The sequence below is a fragment of the Anthonomus grandis genome, chromosome 12 (assembly GCF_022605725.1).
Source record: "Anthonomus grandis grandis chromosome 12, icAntGran1.3, whole genome shotgun sequence".
In the NCBI taxonomy this organism is placed as follows: domain Eukaryota; kingdom Metazoa; phylum Arthropoda; class Insecta; order Coleoptera; family Curculionidae; genus Anthonomus; species Anthonomus grandis.
Window position 1 is genome coordinate 3,483,983 of NC_065557.1, and position 18,479 is coordinate 3,502,461.

Consider the following 18,479-nt stretch of genomic DNA (forward strand, 5'->3'; position numbering starts at 1 on the left):
AAATCGGCTCTGATGAAATTGTTGGAGAAAGAAGTTCAATCACAAGCACCTACAAACACAGATGTGATTATCTACGATGGATTTTTCATTCTTCACTTGATGAAAGAAGTACCAAATACTTTTGGAAACATTTCTCTACAACTTCTGCAGTGGATTTGTGCAACTCCAGCAAAAGTTATTATAGTCACATTCGACAGATACATTTTCCCGTCGATAAAAGATACGGAGCGTAAAATGAGGGGTATGGAAATATCTGATTATCGGATTGATGGTCCCGATTAGTTGCGAACGAAAGATTTGGCTACGGAGTTGAAAAATCCGAATTTCAAAGAAGCAATCGTCAATTTCTTCAGCCAACACTGGGCTGACAATCACATGGCACCTTATATGAATAATAAAGAGATTTATATCAACTGTGAATCATGTTATAAATATCAAGTGAACGATGGAAAAATTGTCAAAACGTTGGAGCCGTCATTGACGTGCCCCGCGCACGAGGAGGCGGACACCAAAATGATTTTTCACGTTTCGCAGTTGAAGTTCGATGCGAATATTACAATTCGTTGCTCTGATACAGATGTGTTAATCATCATAATCAGCTCGGTAATATGTCTCAAATACGTTACAACCATCACATTCATATGGAAGTTGGTACCGGCAATCACCATCGCTTTATTGACGTTACGAAATTATTCGACACTCTTGGAAAAGATGTGAGCGAAGCGCTGCCTGCCTTCCATGCTTTCACCGGGTGCGACTTCAATCCATCATTTTTCCGCAAAGGAAAAAAGCGACCGCTGGCAATAATGAGAGAAAGTTCTCGCTTCATTGAAGCATTCACACAAATGTCGATGCCATCGCATGAGAAGAGTGAACCTTTTAAAGTGATTGAAGAGTATATCTGTGCTGTGTACGGATTTAAAAAATTACAAAAAGTTAACCAGGCAAGAGAAGCAACTTTTCATAAAAATTACAAAATTGGTAGAAATGACGTCTTTGAGTTGCCGAAAACAAATATTGATGGGTCAAGTCTACCGCCGTGCCAAGCTGAATTAGTCAATCAATTTTCAAGAAACATGCTCTTCGACGGGCTTTCCACCAACATACAGCCGGCTGACGATTTTTTTTATTTAAATAATTATATAAACAACCATCTACAAAAATTTCGGCAGGGTTGAAATGACTGAAAGTTGAATTTTTTTTAAAGTGTTTTCGGCCCTCCCATTGGCCCACCCACCGCTGGTGCGCTAGCTGATGGTCATTTTGCCTTAAAGCACAACGAAATTTAGTACTCCACAAAGTTTGGTCAGGGTTGAAATTGGTCAAAAAAATCTGTCACTGGCTCCCGGGCTATAATACACTTATAGGCGTGTAAAAACATGGTTGCGGTCAACAATAACCGAAAATAGCTTATCAGGTCTTTGCATGATAAGCGTACACCGGAAGATGGTAGAAAATAAAATATTGATGTTTTTGGTGCTGACAAAAAGGAATTTAAAATTTTTATTTTCCTAAAAACCGAAGGAATATTAAAAAATATTACTGTTATTCGCTAGACTAATTTTTTGTTTATTATTTATATACGATATAGATGTTTAATTATTATCACCGTTAGGAATATATTTGTTTTTATGTTCCTAAAATAATGTTTTTAATTTGTTGCAAATGTTTTCTAATAAGTAATAAATTTTTTTATATACTTTTTATTCTAATACTTCTGCCCCAGACATTTTGTTTTTTTTTAACGATTTTAACGACTTTTGAAAAAAAAATGGGCGTCGTACCTCAAAAAATGTTCGCCTGCGGCGCCAATTTAGGAGAGGTGCCCCCCCTCTGTATAAACACGTAACGACGCCCATGACTCCTTGTATCCTCATTTCTTGAAGCATTGAGGCAACTTCACCTTATTTAGCTATCTTGTTTTATCGAAGCATGGCTACACCAAGTAGTAAAGTACTCCTCAAATTTCATAGAATTTCACATAGAATTTAAAAACGATATTTCGATAAAGATAACCAAGTTGGCCTCCACTTCCGCCATCTTGAAAACTCTCTATACGCTTCAAACAAATAAATTAATTATTTGAAAAACTATTAACGGCCCCACCCTCGTGAACTAGAACGGATGCGTGTGATTTTTTCCATAATTCCGGGCTTATTTACCCTGAAATAAAACCGGGATAGTTCAGTAGGTAATAGTGGCGTTCAGTGAAAATAAGCAGGCAAACAGTTTACCGGTTAAACCATGGATGATTATAATAATCTGTTGTTAAAAACAGGCGATATGCTGATGTTAATATCAATAGCCCTCCTAAGTCTTACTGTACTCATTTACGCTTACTTGAAGCTAACAGACTTACAGGTAAAAGTGAAATTTGATTCCAGATAATTGAAGAAAATTGATTCAAATTTGCCGCCCTAAAAGTCAGATTAGCATCTAAATTCCGATAACTGTTCCAATGTTGCCAGAATAAAGAATGTTCCCTTTTTTTCAGGAAATATGCTTAATGCACATCTTATGCGGCCGCATATCCGAATTCGCTTTAATACAAATTCTATTCAACTTTAACATCGTATCGGATCAGGACCTTAAATGTCGATTGTGTGGTATTATGATCTACTTCAGTTCGATTTACGTGTACTGGTGGTTGCTGATTTTAACGTTCCACATTTGGACAAAAACCTCGTAAGTCTAAAAAGGCCAAAGTGGGATAGTAATTGATTGTTTTCCACCCTATAGTGAATCAGATATCACGTTTAAAAGGCTCACTTGGTGCCAATTATATCACCTAATAGGTACTTTGGGGCCGTTGTTCTGCTTGACTGTGGCACTGGTAGCAGAGTACCACCCCTCAGAGATTTTTGATGAATTTCGCCCTAGTTTTATTGAATTCTGTTGGTTCAGTGGTAAAAAAACTTGTGAAGTAACAAGCTGTTTAAATGGCGTTAAAATTATTGCAGGGAAAAAGGAGGCTTGGATATTCTTTTATGGTCCTGTGGTCATCATTTTGTGCGCAATTTTGGTGCTTTCCATATGCATAATTAGGAACCTTTCAAAGAAACCGAATCGACCCTTAAAGTCCAGGTAAAGTATAAAAAATCACGTAAATCCCTAAAAATGTAAGGGAATTTTAGGGCCTGCATGGGTGCCAAACTGAATGCAATCATGGGTTTACTTTGGTTCATGGGACAGATACAGTACAAATATTATGAGTTTTTCGAGCGTTCCGAGGTTTTAAAGGTTTTATTTATGTAAGTGTTTATTATATAAATTGATATTAAATGGTTAAAAAATTGGTTATTTCCTAGAGACATCCCGCACATATTGAACATGCTTCAAGGATGGCTCGCGTTTCTGATCCTGGTGGTGTACAGAGTTCGCATCAGAAAATTGTTGGCTCAGAAAACGTTCTGTTGTTACCTGCATTTTCCAAGATCATGGACCGCCTTAGTTGACAAGGAAATGGAGGGTGAAACTGAACCGGCCTCCTCATATCAACCAACTTGAGCACCTTTTCTAGTTTTTTGCCTTTAATGATTAAATAGCTTGAATAAGAATAAGGCTTTTTCGTGACGTCATACCTCCCAAGGTGTTTCACTACGACTATCGATACCGATACGTCTCTACTCAAAAAAAATCCGATCGAAGCAACGTTGCCACATTCTCGTATTTCTGCATTAAATTTCGACACTTCTCAAATAAATACTCTATATAGACATAATACAAAAAATATTAATAAAAACCAAAATCCACAAATAAAGCGGAGTAACAAGACTAACTGGATAACAGAGAGGCCCAGTTGACTTATATGACAAATCATGACATTGACACATGTCATCAGTGATTTGTCACTGTCAATATCGTTAAACGTCTTTTTTTTTCCTTTATATAAAGTACGAAAAAACTGAAATTTAATTAAAGGACTAAAGAAAGTACGATTTTCTTCTTTTTTTTTAATTTCTCAGTTCTTTCATAGGACAAGTCATCAATCAACATTAGTCATTGGGTAAATTGCCCCGTTGCAAAGCCCAAGATCAAACTGAGAGAGAGAGAGAGAGACGTCATGACATGACATGACAAATGACATATCACTTGTCATTTGTCACTGTCAATACCGCTAAAGGAAATTTTTTTTCCTGTATATGAATCACAACAAAACAACAATAATGATATTATTTAGTTAAAAAAATAAATAAATAAACGGTTTTTATGTAAATTAGGTGTCAATTAGACCCATAATAAATGCCTTAAGAAAACGGGACCTAAAAACCAGAATGTACCTGCTGCAAACGATTTTAGTTTGTTCCCTATTTTACGGCACGATTAAGTGTGAGGTGCCTCAATATCGCCCCGTTCCGGTGCCCAAGTGTTGTAGACCGGAAGAGATACTGATCGGGTCCATGTGCACTAGGGTAAATGGAACTAGTCGATGGTATCCCAAGTTTACTTCCAAGGAAGGGTTGAGTAACATTCCGGTGGATTACAGGTAGGAATACTCTCTCAAATTCTCCAAGAGAGTGCTTAAATTAACGGTGCTAGAGCATGAAAATTGATTGAATGGCAGTATTTCAATAAAAAAGAGGGAAACTTGAGATGCTTGCATTTGACATGGAAACTTTCTTTGAACAATCAATGGGCTCATAAATTATTTCACATAATATCTACTGAAAACTGATTCAGTTAGTTGAATTTACATTCCATAAAGGTAAAATAAAGAATGCCCCCAATAATCAGACAGAGTCATGGAGAATTGTTCAGTATTTAAGAAGTAAAATCTCTTCAAAAGTTTGTACTTAATTTAGGTGCAACTAATATTAACAGATTTTATTGCCCAGTTGCTTCTAAACTTGTCACGGATATTCCATCCTGACAAGGACCCTATAACACTTTTGCAAAATAAGACATTTTTTTTCATTAGAAAGAAAGAAAGAAAGAAAATGTGCTATATTACGTAAGACAACAAAATCTTGTGTACAAGCATCCTAAAAACTAAAAAATTCCAAATTCACTTTAAATTTCAAATTTCAAACAAACATAACATCTAAAACACTTTACCATAAAATTTACACACATTACCAAAATTAATCATAACAAAACAGATTGAGAAAAAAAAAAGCATCTTTTTGATAAATTTCATTAAAAAATAAGTAAAGCTGTCAATAAAACAGAATTTAGAAGAAGTAAATTAAATTATTTAACAGGAAACAAAACTAAAACACTAAAATGATGTCAGAGCACAGGTCAAAAGGTATCATTAAAAAAATCGTCAAGGCTATAATATGCCCTGGATAATAAAAGTGATTTTAATTCCTTTTTGAATCTCTTAACTTCTAAAATTTGTCTGATACATAGAGGAACATGGTTGTAAATTTTTTTGCTAAGGTATATAAGTGAGTTCTTGGTGAGGGAGGATGTAGGGATTGGTAAGGGAAAATCGTTAACCTGGTGAGTCATATGACCAGTGTTAGAGGGAGGTTTAGGACATTTATGAATAAGAGTAGCTGTTTCTAAGATAAAAAGAGAAAAAAGAGTTAGGATTTTTTGAGATATAAAGAGAGGTTTACAAGAATCTCTTAACCCAGCGGAACATAGGTATCTAACTGCCTTTTTTTGAATCACAAAAATTATGTTTAATAATCCCTTGTTGCTTAAACCCCAAAAAGGCAAGCCATAACGAAGGTGGGACTCAATAAGAGAAAAGTACACTGAACGTGCAACTACCCCTCCCAGCTCATGCCCCACCATTCTTACTGCAAAGCATCCAGAGGATAATTTTGATGCAAGATTTAGGATATGATCTTCGAAGCGAAGGCAACCATCAATGGTAATACCAAGGAACTTACAGCTTTCTTTGTTTTGCAAGGGGGAGTTTTCACTAAACATAATGCCCTGAACGTCACACTTAAATCCCATAATAAAGGTTTTGCCCACATTAAATACAAGCCTGTTTGCAGCACACCACTCCGATAAAATCTTAAGATCCTTAAAAACCTGGGCTCTAACATTATCAGAATCTCTATGATTCCATAAAATGGTGGTATCATCAGCAAGCTGAACCACTTTGCCCTGCAGTTTTAATGAACCCAAATCATTTACATAGAGCAAAAATAATAGTGGTCCTAACACTGAACCCTGAGGTACTCCGGTTTTAAGGGATCTGGAATCGGATAAACATCCAGATACTGTAACTCTTTGGATATGATTAGACAGATAGGATTCCAGCCATTGCAATGCCACACCTCTAAAGCCATAATTATTGAGCTTAGACAGCAGTATTCCATGATCTACACAACCAAATGCCTTGGATAAATCACAAAACACTGCCGCCGCGGACTCTCCAGAATTTAAGGACACATAGACACTCTCCAAAAAGCCGAAAACAGCGTCATGAGTCCATTTTCCCGTTTGAAATCCAAACTGATTTGCAGATAAAATGCAATTATGTTGCAAAAAAGATAAAATTCTGATTTTTGCAGGTTTTTCAACTATCTTGGAGAGGGTAGATAATATAGAAATTGGACGGAAATTACAAGGCTCACTCACATCTCCACCCTTATAAAGAGGGATAACCACTGCCTCCTTCAAACATGCTGGAAAGATGCCATTATGAAAGGAATTGTTTATGGCAGAAGCTAAGGCATTCAATGCTGAGTCAGGCAAAAGGAGTAGTAATTTTGATGATATTCCATCAGCTCCAGCTGATTTATGGTTTTTTAAGCTTTTAATTGTATCTCTAACATCAGTAAGGCTAACAGGATAAAAGAAAAAAGAATTTTGAACTGACACTTGTTGAATATAATGCAAAGGATCAATATTAGTATTCACATCCTTGAGAAATAAATGAGGAATATTACAGTAATAATCATTTAAACTATTTGGTCTTACTTCTGGTTCTGAAACTTTCTTGTGAGAATGCCTGAAGTCATTTATAATTGACCAACATTCTCTCTGCCTATTTGAGGACATATTCAAGTGGTCACTATAATATTTAACCTTAGCTGCTTTTATCGTCTTTCTATATAGACTACGATATTTCTGATGATAAAGAATAATGTTTGCATTAGTTGTAAACTTGCACAGCTTAGCCAAAAAACGGAGGTTTTTAGCTGAAGTTCTGAGGCCTGCTGTGACCCATGGTTTTCTATTTTTCATTTTAAGCCTCTTTTTAGGAAAACACTGATTGATTTTGTCACATAGCACATGAAATAACAAAGTAAACGAGTCAGGAGCCATTTCAACTGCATTCCAATTAACCAAAGCTGCAGTAGAAGAAAAAGCATTAAAATTTGCTATGCTGAAAATTCTTCCTATATAATGAGATGAAGGAAATACAGTGTTGCATGGAATCCTAGTGAGAATGGCTTCATGGTCAGAAATACCAGATGAGAGTACTCTACATGACACATCATTTAAATTTGTACACAAATAATCAATAGTAGTTGCAGATGAGGATGTTATACGTGTGGGTGAAAGAACATGCATCTTTAAGTCATAAGATTCCAATATACTTAAAAGGGATGTATGATATGATGGCAAGCTTACATCAGTGAAGTTAATATTAAAGTCACCAGCTAATATAACTATGGAGTGTAAAGACAATTGGGATAATAGAGAATCAAGTTTGTCCAGGAACATACCAATATCTCCTGTGGGTGGTCTATAAACACAAAGAACATATAAATTAAATCGCTTACAAAAACAAAGGGAGAATTCAAAAACCTTCTCCAACAGAAAGCTATCATACTTATTAATTTTACAGAAAAAAGCTTCAATTGTTTGTTTAACTAAAATAGCTGTTCCTCCATGTATGGAGTGTTGCTGATAAAAAATTGATATAGGAATATAATCAGATATTAAGAAACATTCGTTAGGCTTTAACCAGTGCTCAGTTAGTAATACAATATCAGGAAAATCACATGAATCAAGTTAAAGATGAAGCTCGTCCATTTTATTTCTTAGAGACTGTATATTTAAAATAAAACTACTGAAACTTTTCGCATGCTTATTTTCAATGTTATTTATAGAATGTGAGTGAGCTTCATCTTCTGTGTATTTATCTATAAAAAAGAATCCCTATCACAGTCAGTATCTAGAAGTCCAGATTGATTACTTGGTTTTATTGTGGACACATTTTTTGATGAAATGCTACTTTTGAAATGTTTTAAAATATGGGTATACAGTAATGATGCCAAATCTGATCCAAAGTTGCTGGCATGATTAGACTCTAAAATTCTATTTAGATTAATATTATTTGCGTGAAATATTCTATAGAGAGCCTTATTGCTATTATAAATTACATTATGGTTTGGATACATGTAAGGGCTTGTCATCACTAAACTATTGCTGTGTAAATGTATAAATTTTTTTAAAATATCGAATGATGAGCAAATACCATTTAACATTAAAATCAACATATCATTTTCTGTAAATTCCTTAACTATAGATGATGCAGTATAAATCAGTTCATTGTTTGTACTTCCTGGCTTCAGGAAACACTGGACTTTGTAGTTAGCTTCAAACTTCAGACGCAATTTCTTCAGGAACACTCTACTACAGTTTCCACCCACAAAAAGAAGCCTAGGTCGATTATCAACGGGTGAATTTGGCCTACATGGCAACTGTGTTGGATAATTTATATTAACGAATTTAGATATGTTTTGCTGTTCCTTTAATGCACAAATATCGGAATAGCAAGTATCTTTTTCAACTTCCAACACCTTTATCGACTGGATCATATTCTTATTCATCTTAGTTAAATCATTAACTTCCATTTGTAACATATTTATTTGCATCTTATAGGTTGCAGATTCATTTTCTAATGTTTTTACTGTTACAATTAAATTTTTATTTAAGGTATTTAACTCATTGATTCCTATATTGAAATTTATTTTTTCCTCTTCACATACTTTTAATAGTGACAGTAACTCACATTCTTTAGTTTTTAAATTTGTTAATTCAATTTTAAGTTCATCATTAAGTTTGTGTAGATTATCTAGGGAGGAAGAAAACTTCTTTTCTGCCTCTGACACTTCATCTTCAAACACCAAACTGTTTCTTCTCATTCTTTCTATATGCCTATCCTTTTCTTTTAGTTCAATCAATAATTCATGAATCTTCTGCTCGTAAGACTTCTTTTCATTCTCATTTTCATTAAAATTTATTTGACATTTTTCTAAGCATAAAATTTTGTAGCCTCCCATTTTTATGGCATCAGAATTTCTATCCAAACAACTTGGGTGGAATATAGACATACAAAAGATGCAGCAATAATTTGAAAACTCCTTTTTTTGACAGCATTTGAAATTACGATTCATTTTAATAAATAAATTAATATATAAATACGGTTAGACAGGAATTGCTAGCCAAACAGGAACTTGAGCCTGAGCGTCACCAGGAACACGCGTAAAACAAACACACTAGCACGTCCTAAGGTTGAAGTTCTATGGTTTCAAGTTAAGGTCAATGCCAGCAAAACAAGTCTAGTTAGTTAAAACAGGAAATATTTATAAAACAAAAAAAAATATTGACCTGTTAATTAGGAACATTATGAAACATTATGAACATTATGAAACATTAATGAATGATGAAATTATAAATACCCTAGTGGAAATACGAAACAGCTGCATTTTCAGAGTATGCAACTTCAGAGTATCTATTGAACTAAATGACCCTGCTAGGTATAGATCTGTTTGACTTTTACCATTTCTATCTAAGGTCATAGAAATATTACCTAAGCAAAAAATGATGACCTTCCTCATTACAGTATTTTAAGCGAATGTCAGTTTGGCTTTTGGGAAGGTTTATGTAGGAATGACACAATATAGAATTGCAGAGTATTACTTGGTAGACTCTATGGTATATTTATGGATATTTGCCTTTTTTATTGAAAATATTGCAATTTGCTAGTTTGTGCATCTTCTCACCATTCAAATACCAAATGCTTTATCTAGCAGGAAGCTTTGTGTATTATTATACTAGAAAAACACCCTCTATTTAACTGTTTATGCTCATATGAACGAAACACTAAAAAACCCTAATAATAAGAGACTCAAAATTTTGTGTTCAGTTTGGTCATAGGTAGACCGAACTGTGGCCACATGCAACTATGGCCCATCTACCACTACGAATCGTCAGCAGACAAACTCAGACTATTACCCAATGGAATCTTAAGGCATTACTATGACAATCAAGTCCCTAACGAGTTTGAATACGAATCGGGGGAGAGTTTACAAGACACTGGGCTCTTTCACGATTACGAGTTTGGGAAATTTTGCTTGGACAAGGTATATACATTATTCAAATCTCTATACGCAGATAAATTATTTGAGAATTTTCCAACAGAAAATTGATGGTATAGAGAGCGAATTCGCTTGGGTATGTATGCCGGATCACACCCAACTATGGACCACTAATGAGTTTTTAATGCGTAACATCGTAAACCCTATTGCACATGGGATAACTATAATTTGCCTGCTCGCTATAGCGATCATTTACTTTGTAATGCCGACATTAAGGGATTTGGCCGGGAATATTATCACGACAATTTCTATGTGCCTTATTTTGAGCCAGATAGCTGACTTAGTACGGTTGCTTACTGTATTTAAGAGCCACATAAGTTTATTGATCGCTGGTAAGTGTTTTAAGGTGGTAAAACCGTAATGATTAAAATTGGGTTGTTGCAGAGGCTTTTTGCTATATGAGCCTCCTCGGGGCGTTCTTTTGGCTCAATAGTTTAGGCTTTTACATTTGGAGGACTTTCAAGTGAGTTTACACGCTTTTAAAAGGATTCGTGTAATCGAGCAATTTTAGGTCTAGAAATGTTTTTTTAAGAATAACCGATGGGAAAAAGTATTGCTACTATGGGGCCTACGCATGGTCCTGTACAGTAGTATTAGGGTGTCTGGCCATGTTCGCCCATTTTACGATGGATTATCCGGATCTGTCGTCTATGAAGGCTTCTGATAAGACTAGGGAACAAATTGGTAAGCATTAGGTGTGAGGGTAGAAGCCCGATTTTTTATTGTTTTTTTTTAATTGTAGGATCATTAGGGATGATCATTTTTTTTGTGCCAGTGGCTTTCACGATTATCGCCGACGTAATTTTTTTCGCTAACACCCTTAAGAAGCTTAATAGGATGCACACTTATGGGAGGATACATCATAAATTGAGACACAGGTACATTATGTAAAAGTATTTTGTTAGGTATTAGGTCACTAGTGCAGTAAATATCAATTTATGAAAATATTAGGTCAAAAATTCTTAAATGAAATATTTGACTGGAAGTATGATTTATTATTTATATTCCCCCGAGGCCCTGTTTGAGTTTTTTCTTTTTAATCTCTTTCTTAGTTTCCGAATGTTCGTCCTGCTCTTACTCACGATGACCCTCGGTTGGCTCTTCTTTTTGTCCTCGTTTTCAAAGTACGAGGGCCTGATCAACTCGCACATCGTCGTTAACGCATTATTGGGCCCCCTGATGTTCTACATTTGCGTCATAAACCAGAAACACGTCTCGTATTTACTGAAGAAAACTTGTTGCTACGAAAATTGCTTTTGTCCCTGCTGTAGACCGGACAACGGGAGCGAGTGGGGCGACGAAATGACCGCTATGAACACCGACCTTAACGGGGAAATCACCAATTTGAAGTTCATTACTGTGTAGTAGACAGTGTGTATTTCTCATTAACGGTCTGTATACAAGGACGGAGGAATGGAGGAATCTCAAAAGTATTATGGAATAATGTGCCTTATATACAAAATAAGTGATTTATTGGCAGCTTTTTTGTTGTAAATATTGCGTTAGTTTTAGTTTGACTTACATTCCATAATGTGTGTTTTTATTGCACAACCGGCTAATTTTACACTATATAGTATTGTAGGTATATATGAGGCGTATAGAATCAAACCCCGCTAACTCCAAAATGCAAAATTTTACAGGAATTGAGAAAAACCGTTAGCTAGATTATTTTTTGATATTTGATTGCCAAATATTTTTAATTTAAATTTTCTATATAAAAATATCTAAGTATTGGTAAAAAATCCACCATGGCTCTAAGTTTTAGGCTAAATATTTAGGTTTTTGTTTGGAGTTAGCGGCTTTTGATTGTGAAAAATGGATATAGCGGGTTTTGATTCTGATTCAGGGTCCGAAATACGCAGCAAATAGGTAGAGCTTCTTTAGTTACTTTTTTAACTTACTTCACTATAAAAATAAAAACGTAGTATGTCTTAAATCATGTTTATTTTAATTAACAGGAATTGTAATTCTATAAATTTTAACGGAAACATTTTGAATAAAACACAAATTCTTTTAGAACACATTTTTTAAATAGACAGAGATCCCAGCTCTTCAACTGGTTCGCACTGCAAATCTGGAAGCTCTTCATTAGCATCAGCTTGATCTGGTTGGCGAAGTTCAATATTTACGAAAAAATCAAAATCCTCGTTAAGCCTCCAGTTTTCGCCATAGTGTGATTCTAATAATTTACTTACTGCTATAATTTTATCTTGTTTGACAGGAACGTTCACAGGAAGTTGTTGAGGATTCATTGATTTGATTTGCTTATTTTTCTTCGTAACACTTCTAGGATTGCCTAATTCAGTTCTGTTGTTTACTTCACCTTGAACTTTCGTAATTCGATTTTTGTCAAGAGTTATTTTAAACCGTTTCGAAGGATTAAATTTAAAGTGCCATGCTCCAGGTGGCTTTAGTATATTTTGGGATTCCTTCTTCCAATCCAAAACAGGGACATCGTCACCCATTTTTAATACTGTGGCATATTGTCTTATGTGTTCAATATATTGCTGTGGGGTCGTAATTATCTCTTTTTTTCTTATAGCTTTCTCGATATTTCCAAACACCCTGTCGGGTGGTATAAAACTGTGTCCAACTACAGGAAAAATTATCTCAAGTTTCTTAATATTTGGTGGCGCATAACATTCCAGCCAATTTGAACACATTCCCATCATGGTGGTGTTTTTGTTTTGGCCACCACAACCATCAGCAAAAAGTCTAATGTGCGTTTTACCCTCCAAATTTATGTTTATGAGCCGATGGAAAACAGCACTAGCAATTTCATTAGAGCTTTTCGGCCGAACAGTTTCATTCCAACAATAACAAAACACGTTTTCTGAAGTTAACGTGGTCTTGGAACTACCACAGACAATAGTAAAATTGTAGAAGTTATATTGCTTTGAAAAATATGCCTGTTGGTCTGGAAGTTTTGGAACTGGCAAATTCTTTTGGCAGTCAAATGATAATGTTATCATTTCAGGCTTTTCTTCCTTTAGTAATGCAAAAAAAGCTCGTGCCTTAAGTTTATGCACTGTTTTTTCAGCCATCAGTGTAGCTTTTCTAGGAGGATCATCTCTCGCCAGCTTTATTTTTTCACTTATCTGAATGCATGTGGAACATACATCAGTCCTCGGAGAACCGAAGCCAATGTTATATTTTGTACAAAATTTACGTCTAAAAAATGATTCTTTAACACTGACATTGTCAAGTGCTGAATTTGAATACATTTGGTACAGTTTTCTGATGTTTAGTTCTGACGGCAAATATACACGACAAGAACTCTTTGACCTGCAATAATGTGAATCCTGACATTTCAAAGATTCCAAAAAGAACTGAATTGTCTCTCGCCTACATTGATATTTCTTGCTTTTATGATCTCCACCCCGGTTTTCATGTGCCATTTGCCCACTTTCAAAATGTCTTTTTAAAACTCCATAAACTCTATCTTTATTAATATCCAGTATACTCAGAAACGCAGGTTTGCAAACTGGAATTATTTTTCCGCTTCTATTCCTTACAAAAAATTTGTAACTTAATTTTCTCACTTGCCTCGAACTATTCTTTGGGCGCTTCCGCTTTGGCAATTGAACGTTGGTATACTTCACAATATAATTATCTTGATCAATTTTTGCAGGAGTAGCATAAAACTTTGAGTGAAAATCAGATATGTCAAATTTGGTTAGAGTGCTGCATCGGAAGCTCTTCGTTGCATGATTACAGCTTGGGACACCCGGTGGTCTTTTAGGCTTGTATCTAAAAATAAGTTGAAAGTGACATATTATTGAGATTACAACGAACCGGCTTTTCATTTTACTTACAAATTATACAAAATTAAACTTATACATTCTTATTTTAACAAATTTTAATGTGCCCCTAATTGTAGTTATCAAAGTAGCAATTAACAATTTTAAAAAATGTCCTAGTTTAGATTTTCGACAAAAAAACGCTTACTTGCAAAAAGATCCTGACTTGAGTATATAAAAATACACTTAGAAACACATTTTTACCAAAATTACACAATAGGACTTACCTCTCAATCTTTTGCTTCTCTGATTTTCGGTTGGATTTGTTTACTAAACATTTTCGGGCTTTGTTCGGTGTACATTTTTGTACGGGTTTATTATACTCATCCATATTTATATTTAAAACTTATTTATAAAAATCACTAAAAGCAATAACTCAGATCCTGCACGATAGAAATCTAAACATCAACTGATGCAATGATACATAAACATGTGCTCGTATCTAATAGAGCAACGTCATTGGTCAAAATGGAGTTGGCGGGATTTGATTGTAACATGTGCAGGGAGTTAGCGGGTTTTGAAAATAAACGCGATGTTTTTGCCATATTTCAGACCTCTTTTAGCGTGTTTTGAAAGTTAAGATTCACACGACCAGATTCATTGGCAAATTAGCTGTGAAATTAAATCAAAATATCATTTTTGGACAAAAGTGGAGTTAGCGGGGTTTGATTCTATACGCCTCATATGACAACTTTTTCTATGTATTTAGAGCACACTTTACATAGTTTTATATATATTTTTTACGTAATAGTGGTGACACCAAATGTACTTAATTTTGTCTAGAAATTAAAATCTTGTACTAGATTTTGTTGTGTTTTTATTATAAAATACCTAAATGGTTTCCCGCTCTGAGGAATATTACTGTCTTAAGATTTGTACCGTTAAAGAATATTGGAAACAGTAAGTGCTTTATGAATTAAAGTTTCAAGTGTATACAAAGAAGGTAGTATTAGAATTTTATTTTTAATAAAAAGTGTCTTACATAAATCCCTCACTTTGGCTTAATTGATGTACCTAGTGGGCCTTTTTTTTAACACAAATACATGAATGCATTAGCCTTTCAGCACAAATGGGATTTTATTAATGCAACATATGCATGCTTTCTTATGTTTATGGTCAATTCACTGGAGATTAGTTTTAAAGTGAAGCAGTTGGGTGCCAGTTTTTGATGAAGAAGTTCAACATGATGTTCAAATATTAATTTATAAACATAAATGAGAGAGAGAGAGAACTGAACCTTGAGAAATCAGTATTTAAGATCCTCTGGTTAGAGATAGTTTCCACTGTATGAGACAGATTGTACAGGATCAGGTTTTTTTTTATAAAACACCCTATATATGGTCTCATAGTTAAAAAGAGCCGAATTTTTTAATTTCAAATATATGAATGACTAACTGCAGAAAGGGGATATGTCACAATTTTAAAATTGTACAGGAAGAGGAAAAAACTACCTAAACTTTGCTTAAAGCTTATTTGACTATTGTTTTTTTGCGGAAATGTACCTGGAGGTATATTTTATATATCAGCTTCGTCTCTTTTGGTGTTTTTAAATTTCCCATGAAGTTATTGTCAATTTTGACATTTGCTTTATTCAAATAGTATATACTCATTCTACATCGCATTCTTTCTCACTTGTCAGCCAAGCCGAAATGATCCTCCAAAATTCCATATAATCCTCAGGAATAAATTTTATTGTATTTAATAAATCAGTCATTTTTTTTTTGTTAATTGGTATCTTTTCAAGGTATGCTTTTTTAGAACATTGAGTTAATTCTTTTGCAGCATTTCTAAGCCGGTAAGTATGACTTACAGGGCAGTTTATAAACTCACTGCCAACTATCTGAGTGGTTGTTGAAATACTCAAATGTTGGAAGGATGCGATAGAAAACGATTTCTTTTGAGATCGTGGTACACTCTTTCCATAAGATTCATTACTCAGACAGGTTCTTTTATAAAATTGTGGCCACCCACGTTTCAAATCGTACACAAAATCGCTAGACACCTGAACAGTTGAAAATTTTGCTGGATTTTTGCAAGCCTTGGACATTATTTCAACACAATCCTGGATGGTGTAAAATCGTTCTATTTTATTAAGCTGTCGTTTAAGTAAGCTGGTTACCTTACCATTAGATACATTTAAACAAATATACTAGGCAACCAGCAATACAGGGTAGCAATTTCATTAACGACCTGTAAAAGCAACTGACATTGTTATGATGATTACACGGGGAATCCCCCGTTCCAAACCTTGAATTACGTATTAATGAAACAAAGCAGGAAAACAGCTTATTTTCTTACAGTGTTTTAAAGACAATTTTTGGCTATTTGTATTTGTATTTGGCCTTTTTGTTATACCTACAGTTGGTTTTTATTGAAATTAGCTTTAAATATTAATTGAACAATGGACAAAAAAATACGCCCCGGTCGGGTACAGGTGAAATGTGGAGCAACTTTTAACGGGGGCTATAAAAAAGACCCATGAACAAAAAATTCATAATGAGGATACAGTGCAAATTAAAAATGTCGGAGCGCTGGACAATCCTTTTTGTGATTGCAGCAAAAAAACAAAAACTTGCTTAAGAGAGAAAGACTCTGAGAAAGATGTTCGTTTGGAATCGCTCAAAGAAAGTAAAAAAGTATTGTATTGATGTATTGTTTTTGTATTTAAATATTTTCTTGACTAAAGGAATTTTAAAATTAAAAATGTTGGCTTATTTAATAATTTTTAGGTTGTTCAGTTAAAGAACCTAATTCGACAACTATGGACGAATGCAGCAAATCAAATGCCAAGTCCATAGAGAACTTTAACTCCAATTTAGGTAATTTTATTTATGTTTCGCCCTTTCATACCTACAGTGTGATCCGTTCGTTTACGAAACGCGAACCAACATTATAAAAAGTTATTTTTTGTCTGATTTGGATCCGATTTTTTTTATTTTAAAGCTAGAAAAAATGCACCTTCTCACTGAAATTGACTTGTCCTTTAAAAGCCAATGTACAAATTCTTTTTAGGAAAATCCCTAAGTAATATTATTTCATCAAAATATGGTTCATAAAAGACTATCATGGCATCCTTGGCATTTAATGAACTAAATTTAATTTTATTAGAAGGTGCATTTTTTCTACCTTTAAAATTTAAAAAAAATTCCGATCCAAATTGGACAAAAAATAACTTTTAAATTTATTGTATAGTTATTGATGAAGACGCTGACATTTGTAATAATGATCTACAAGAGGCAAGTACTTCTTATGAAATGCAACACTCAGGTAAATATTTTTCTTACACAAAATTTATTCCCTAAGAAATAAACATTAGCATCTTAATACAACGATACGGTATGTCAATTTTTTACGTGTTTACCAAAAAAAAATTTCGATCTAGAGCGACATCTTAAAAACCACTGATTTTTAATCAAAAAACCCTAGATAAATAGTATTGATTTTCTAATTTAAAAAAAGATTATTGGCAATAATTCTTAAACGGGTTAATTAAAACTAGTAATAGGTATTTGATTAGTTGCAGATTTTAGTGTTCTTTAAATAACCTTAATACATTTTTTACCTAAAATAATTAGGGGAGCCAATATTTGACCCCCTTTAATTAACATGGGTTTTCCTATGTCCCGCATGGCGATACAACATCCTGTAAATTTACATATATAATTTTTTGTAGAGGTTCAAGCCGATATGCCAGAAACCAAAGTCACACTTGAAGAAGATGATATTTCAACTGTCAAACTTTCATCATTGTGGCTAGAATGCGTGGGGAAGCTAGCCTTCTTGGTAGAAAATCTTAACGAAGCAGCAAAAATTTTAGATAAAACCAAAAATAAGGAAATTGTTGAAGAATACTTTTCCGTCATAGAAATGAGTGAAGCGGCTGATCAAATACTGGAGGGCACCAAAAATTTAAGAAATCACTGCCAAACATATTTCCAAAATTTTAAAGAATCCAATTCTAGCCTAAAAATTGACGATAAAATAAAAGAAAATGTACGTTTAGAGCATGATCCTGGACTACGGCAATCAGTAAAATCTGCGGAAGAAATAAATTACCTTATTCAACTAGGACCACACCAACCGCATTTACATATTTTCCCTAGTGATGGCCACAACAGATTTAATCCACATTGGTAGAGTGATTTTGAATATCTTGAGTATAGTATTGCAAACGATTCGGCTTATTGCTTTATTTGTTCCCTTTTCCCCAATGGTCCTGGACGGGATAAGTCAGAATCTGCATGGGTAAAAGGTGGCGTTCGAAACTGGAGAAAAATGAAAAGCGCTGGAGCAAATAAAGCCGGCAAACTTCAGCAGCACTTTAATTCGATAGCTCACAAGTCGGCTTTATTCGATTATTGTACTTTTTTAAAAACATATC

General features: G+C 34.3%; 3 protein-coding genes across 6 annotated transcripts in view; 2 read left to right on the plus strand and 1 right to left on the minus strand.

Annotated features, from left to right (window-relative positions):
- Positions 1-18,479, minus strand: part of LOC126743194 (RNA helicase aquarius) — a 105,471-nt gene that overhangs the window by 81,927 nt on the left and 5,065 nt on the right. Inside the window, exon 1 of one of the 2 annotated variants that reach the window (XM_050450176.1) lies at positions 3,421-3,443. The exons of the other annotated variant lie outside the window; for it this stretch is intronic. Coding sequence (XP_050306133.1) covers positions 3,421-3,426 — 6 coding nt within the window. The 5' untranslated portion in view covers positions 3,427-3,443. Of the gene's footprint in view, positions 1-3,420; positions 3,444-18,479 lie in introns of those variants that run through there. 2 annotated transcript variants of the gene reach the window in all.
- On the plus strand, positions 2,018-3,787 carry LOC126743201 (G-protein coupled receptor Mth2-like). 2 transcript variants are annotated; one of them, XM_050450185.1, is made up of 6 exons: positions 2,019-2,361; positions 2,495-2,685; positions 2,740-2,906; positions 2,961-3,084; positions 3,135-3,251; positions 3,309-3,787. In XM_050450185.1, exons 1-6 carry the CDS (start codon positions 2,245-2,247, stop codon positions 3,505-3,507), a joined length of 915 nt encoding a protein of 304 aa, XP_050306142.1. In that variant the 5' UTR covers positions 2,019-2,244; the 3' UTR covers positions 3,508-3,787. The 2 variants fall into 2 exon arrangements, with proteins under 2 accessions (XP_050306141.1, XP_050306142.1); XM_050450184.1 differs by having other exon boundaries at positions 2,018-2,361; positions 2,740-3,084.
- LOC126743196 (probable G-protein coupled receptor Mth-like 5) lies at positions 4,109-14,902 on the plus strand. 2 transcript variants are annotated; one of them, XM_050450178.1, is made up of 7 exons: positions 4,109-4,486; positions 10,067-10,283; positions 10,342-10,630; positions 10,683-10,761; positions 10,810-10,982; positions 11,041-11,176; positions 11,351-14,902. In XM_050450178.1, exons 1-7 carry the CDS (start codon positions 4,275-4,277, stop codon positions 11,661-11,663), a joined length of 1,419 nt encoding a protein of 472 aa, XP_050306135.1. In that variant the 5' UTR covers positions 4,109-4,274; the 3' UTR covers positions 11,664-14,902. The 2 variants fall into 2 exon arrangements, with proteins under 2 accessions (XP_050306135.1, XP_050306136.1); XM_050450179.1 differs by having other exon boundaries at positions 10,816-10,982.

Excerpts from the sequence above, each read along its gene's own strand:
- LOC126743196 (XM_050450178.1), top strand. The coding sequence starts at position 4,275 with ATGTACCTGCTGCAAACGATTTTAGTTTGTTCCCTATTTTACGGCACG. Across the intron at positions 4,487-10,066 it reads AACATTCCGGTGGATTACAG|TTTGGTCATAGGTAGACCGA; the intron begins GTAGGAATACTC and ends TTTTGTGTTCAG. Across the intron at positions 10,284-10,341 it reads GGAAATTTTGCTTGGACAAG|AAAATTGATGGTATAGAGAG; the intron begins GTATATACATTA and ends ATTTTCCAACAG.
- LOC126743201 (XM_050450184.1), top strand. The coding sequence starts at position 2,245 with ATGGATGATTATAATAATCTGTTGTTAAAAACAGGCGATATGCTGATG. Across the intron at positions 2,686-2,739 it reads CACATTTGGACAAAAACCTC|TGAATCAGATATCACGTTTA; the intron begins GTAAGTCTAAAA and ends TCCACCCTATAG. Across the intron at positions 3,085-3,134 it reads AATCGACCCTTAAAGTCCAG|GGCCTGCATGGGTGCCAAAC; the intron begins GTAAAGTATAAA and ends AGGGAATTTTAG.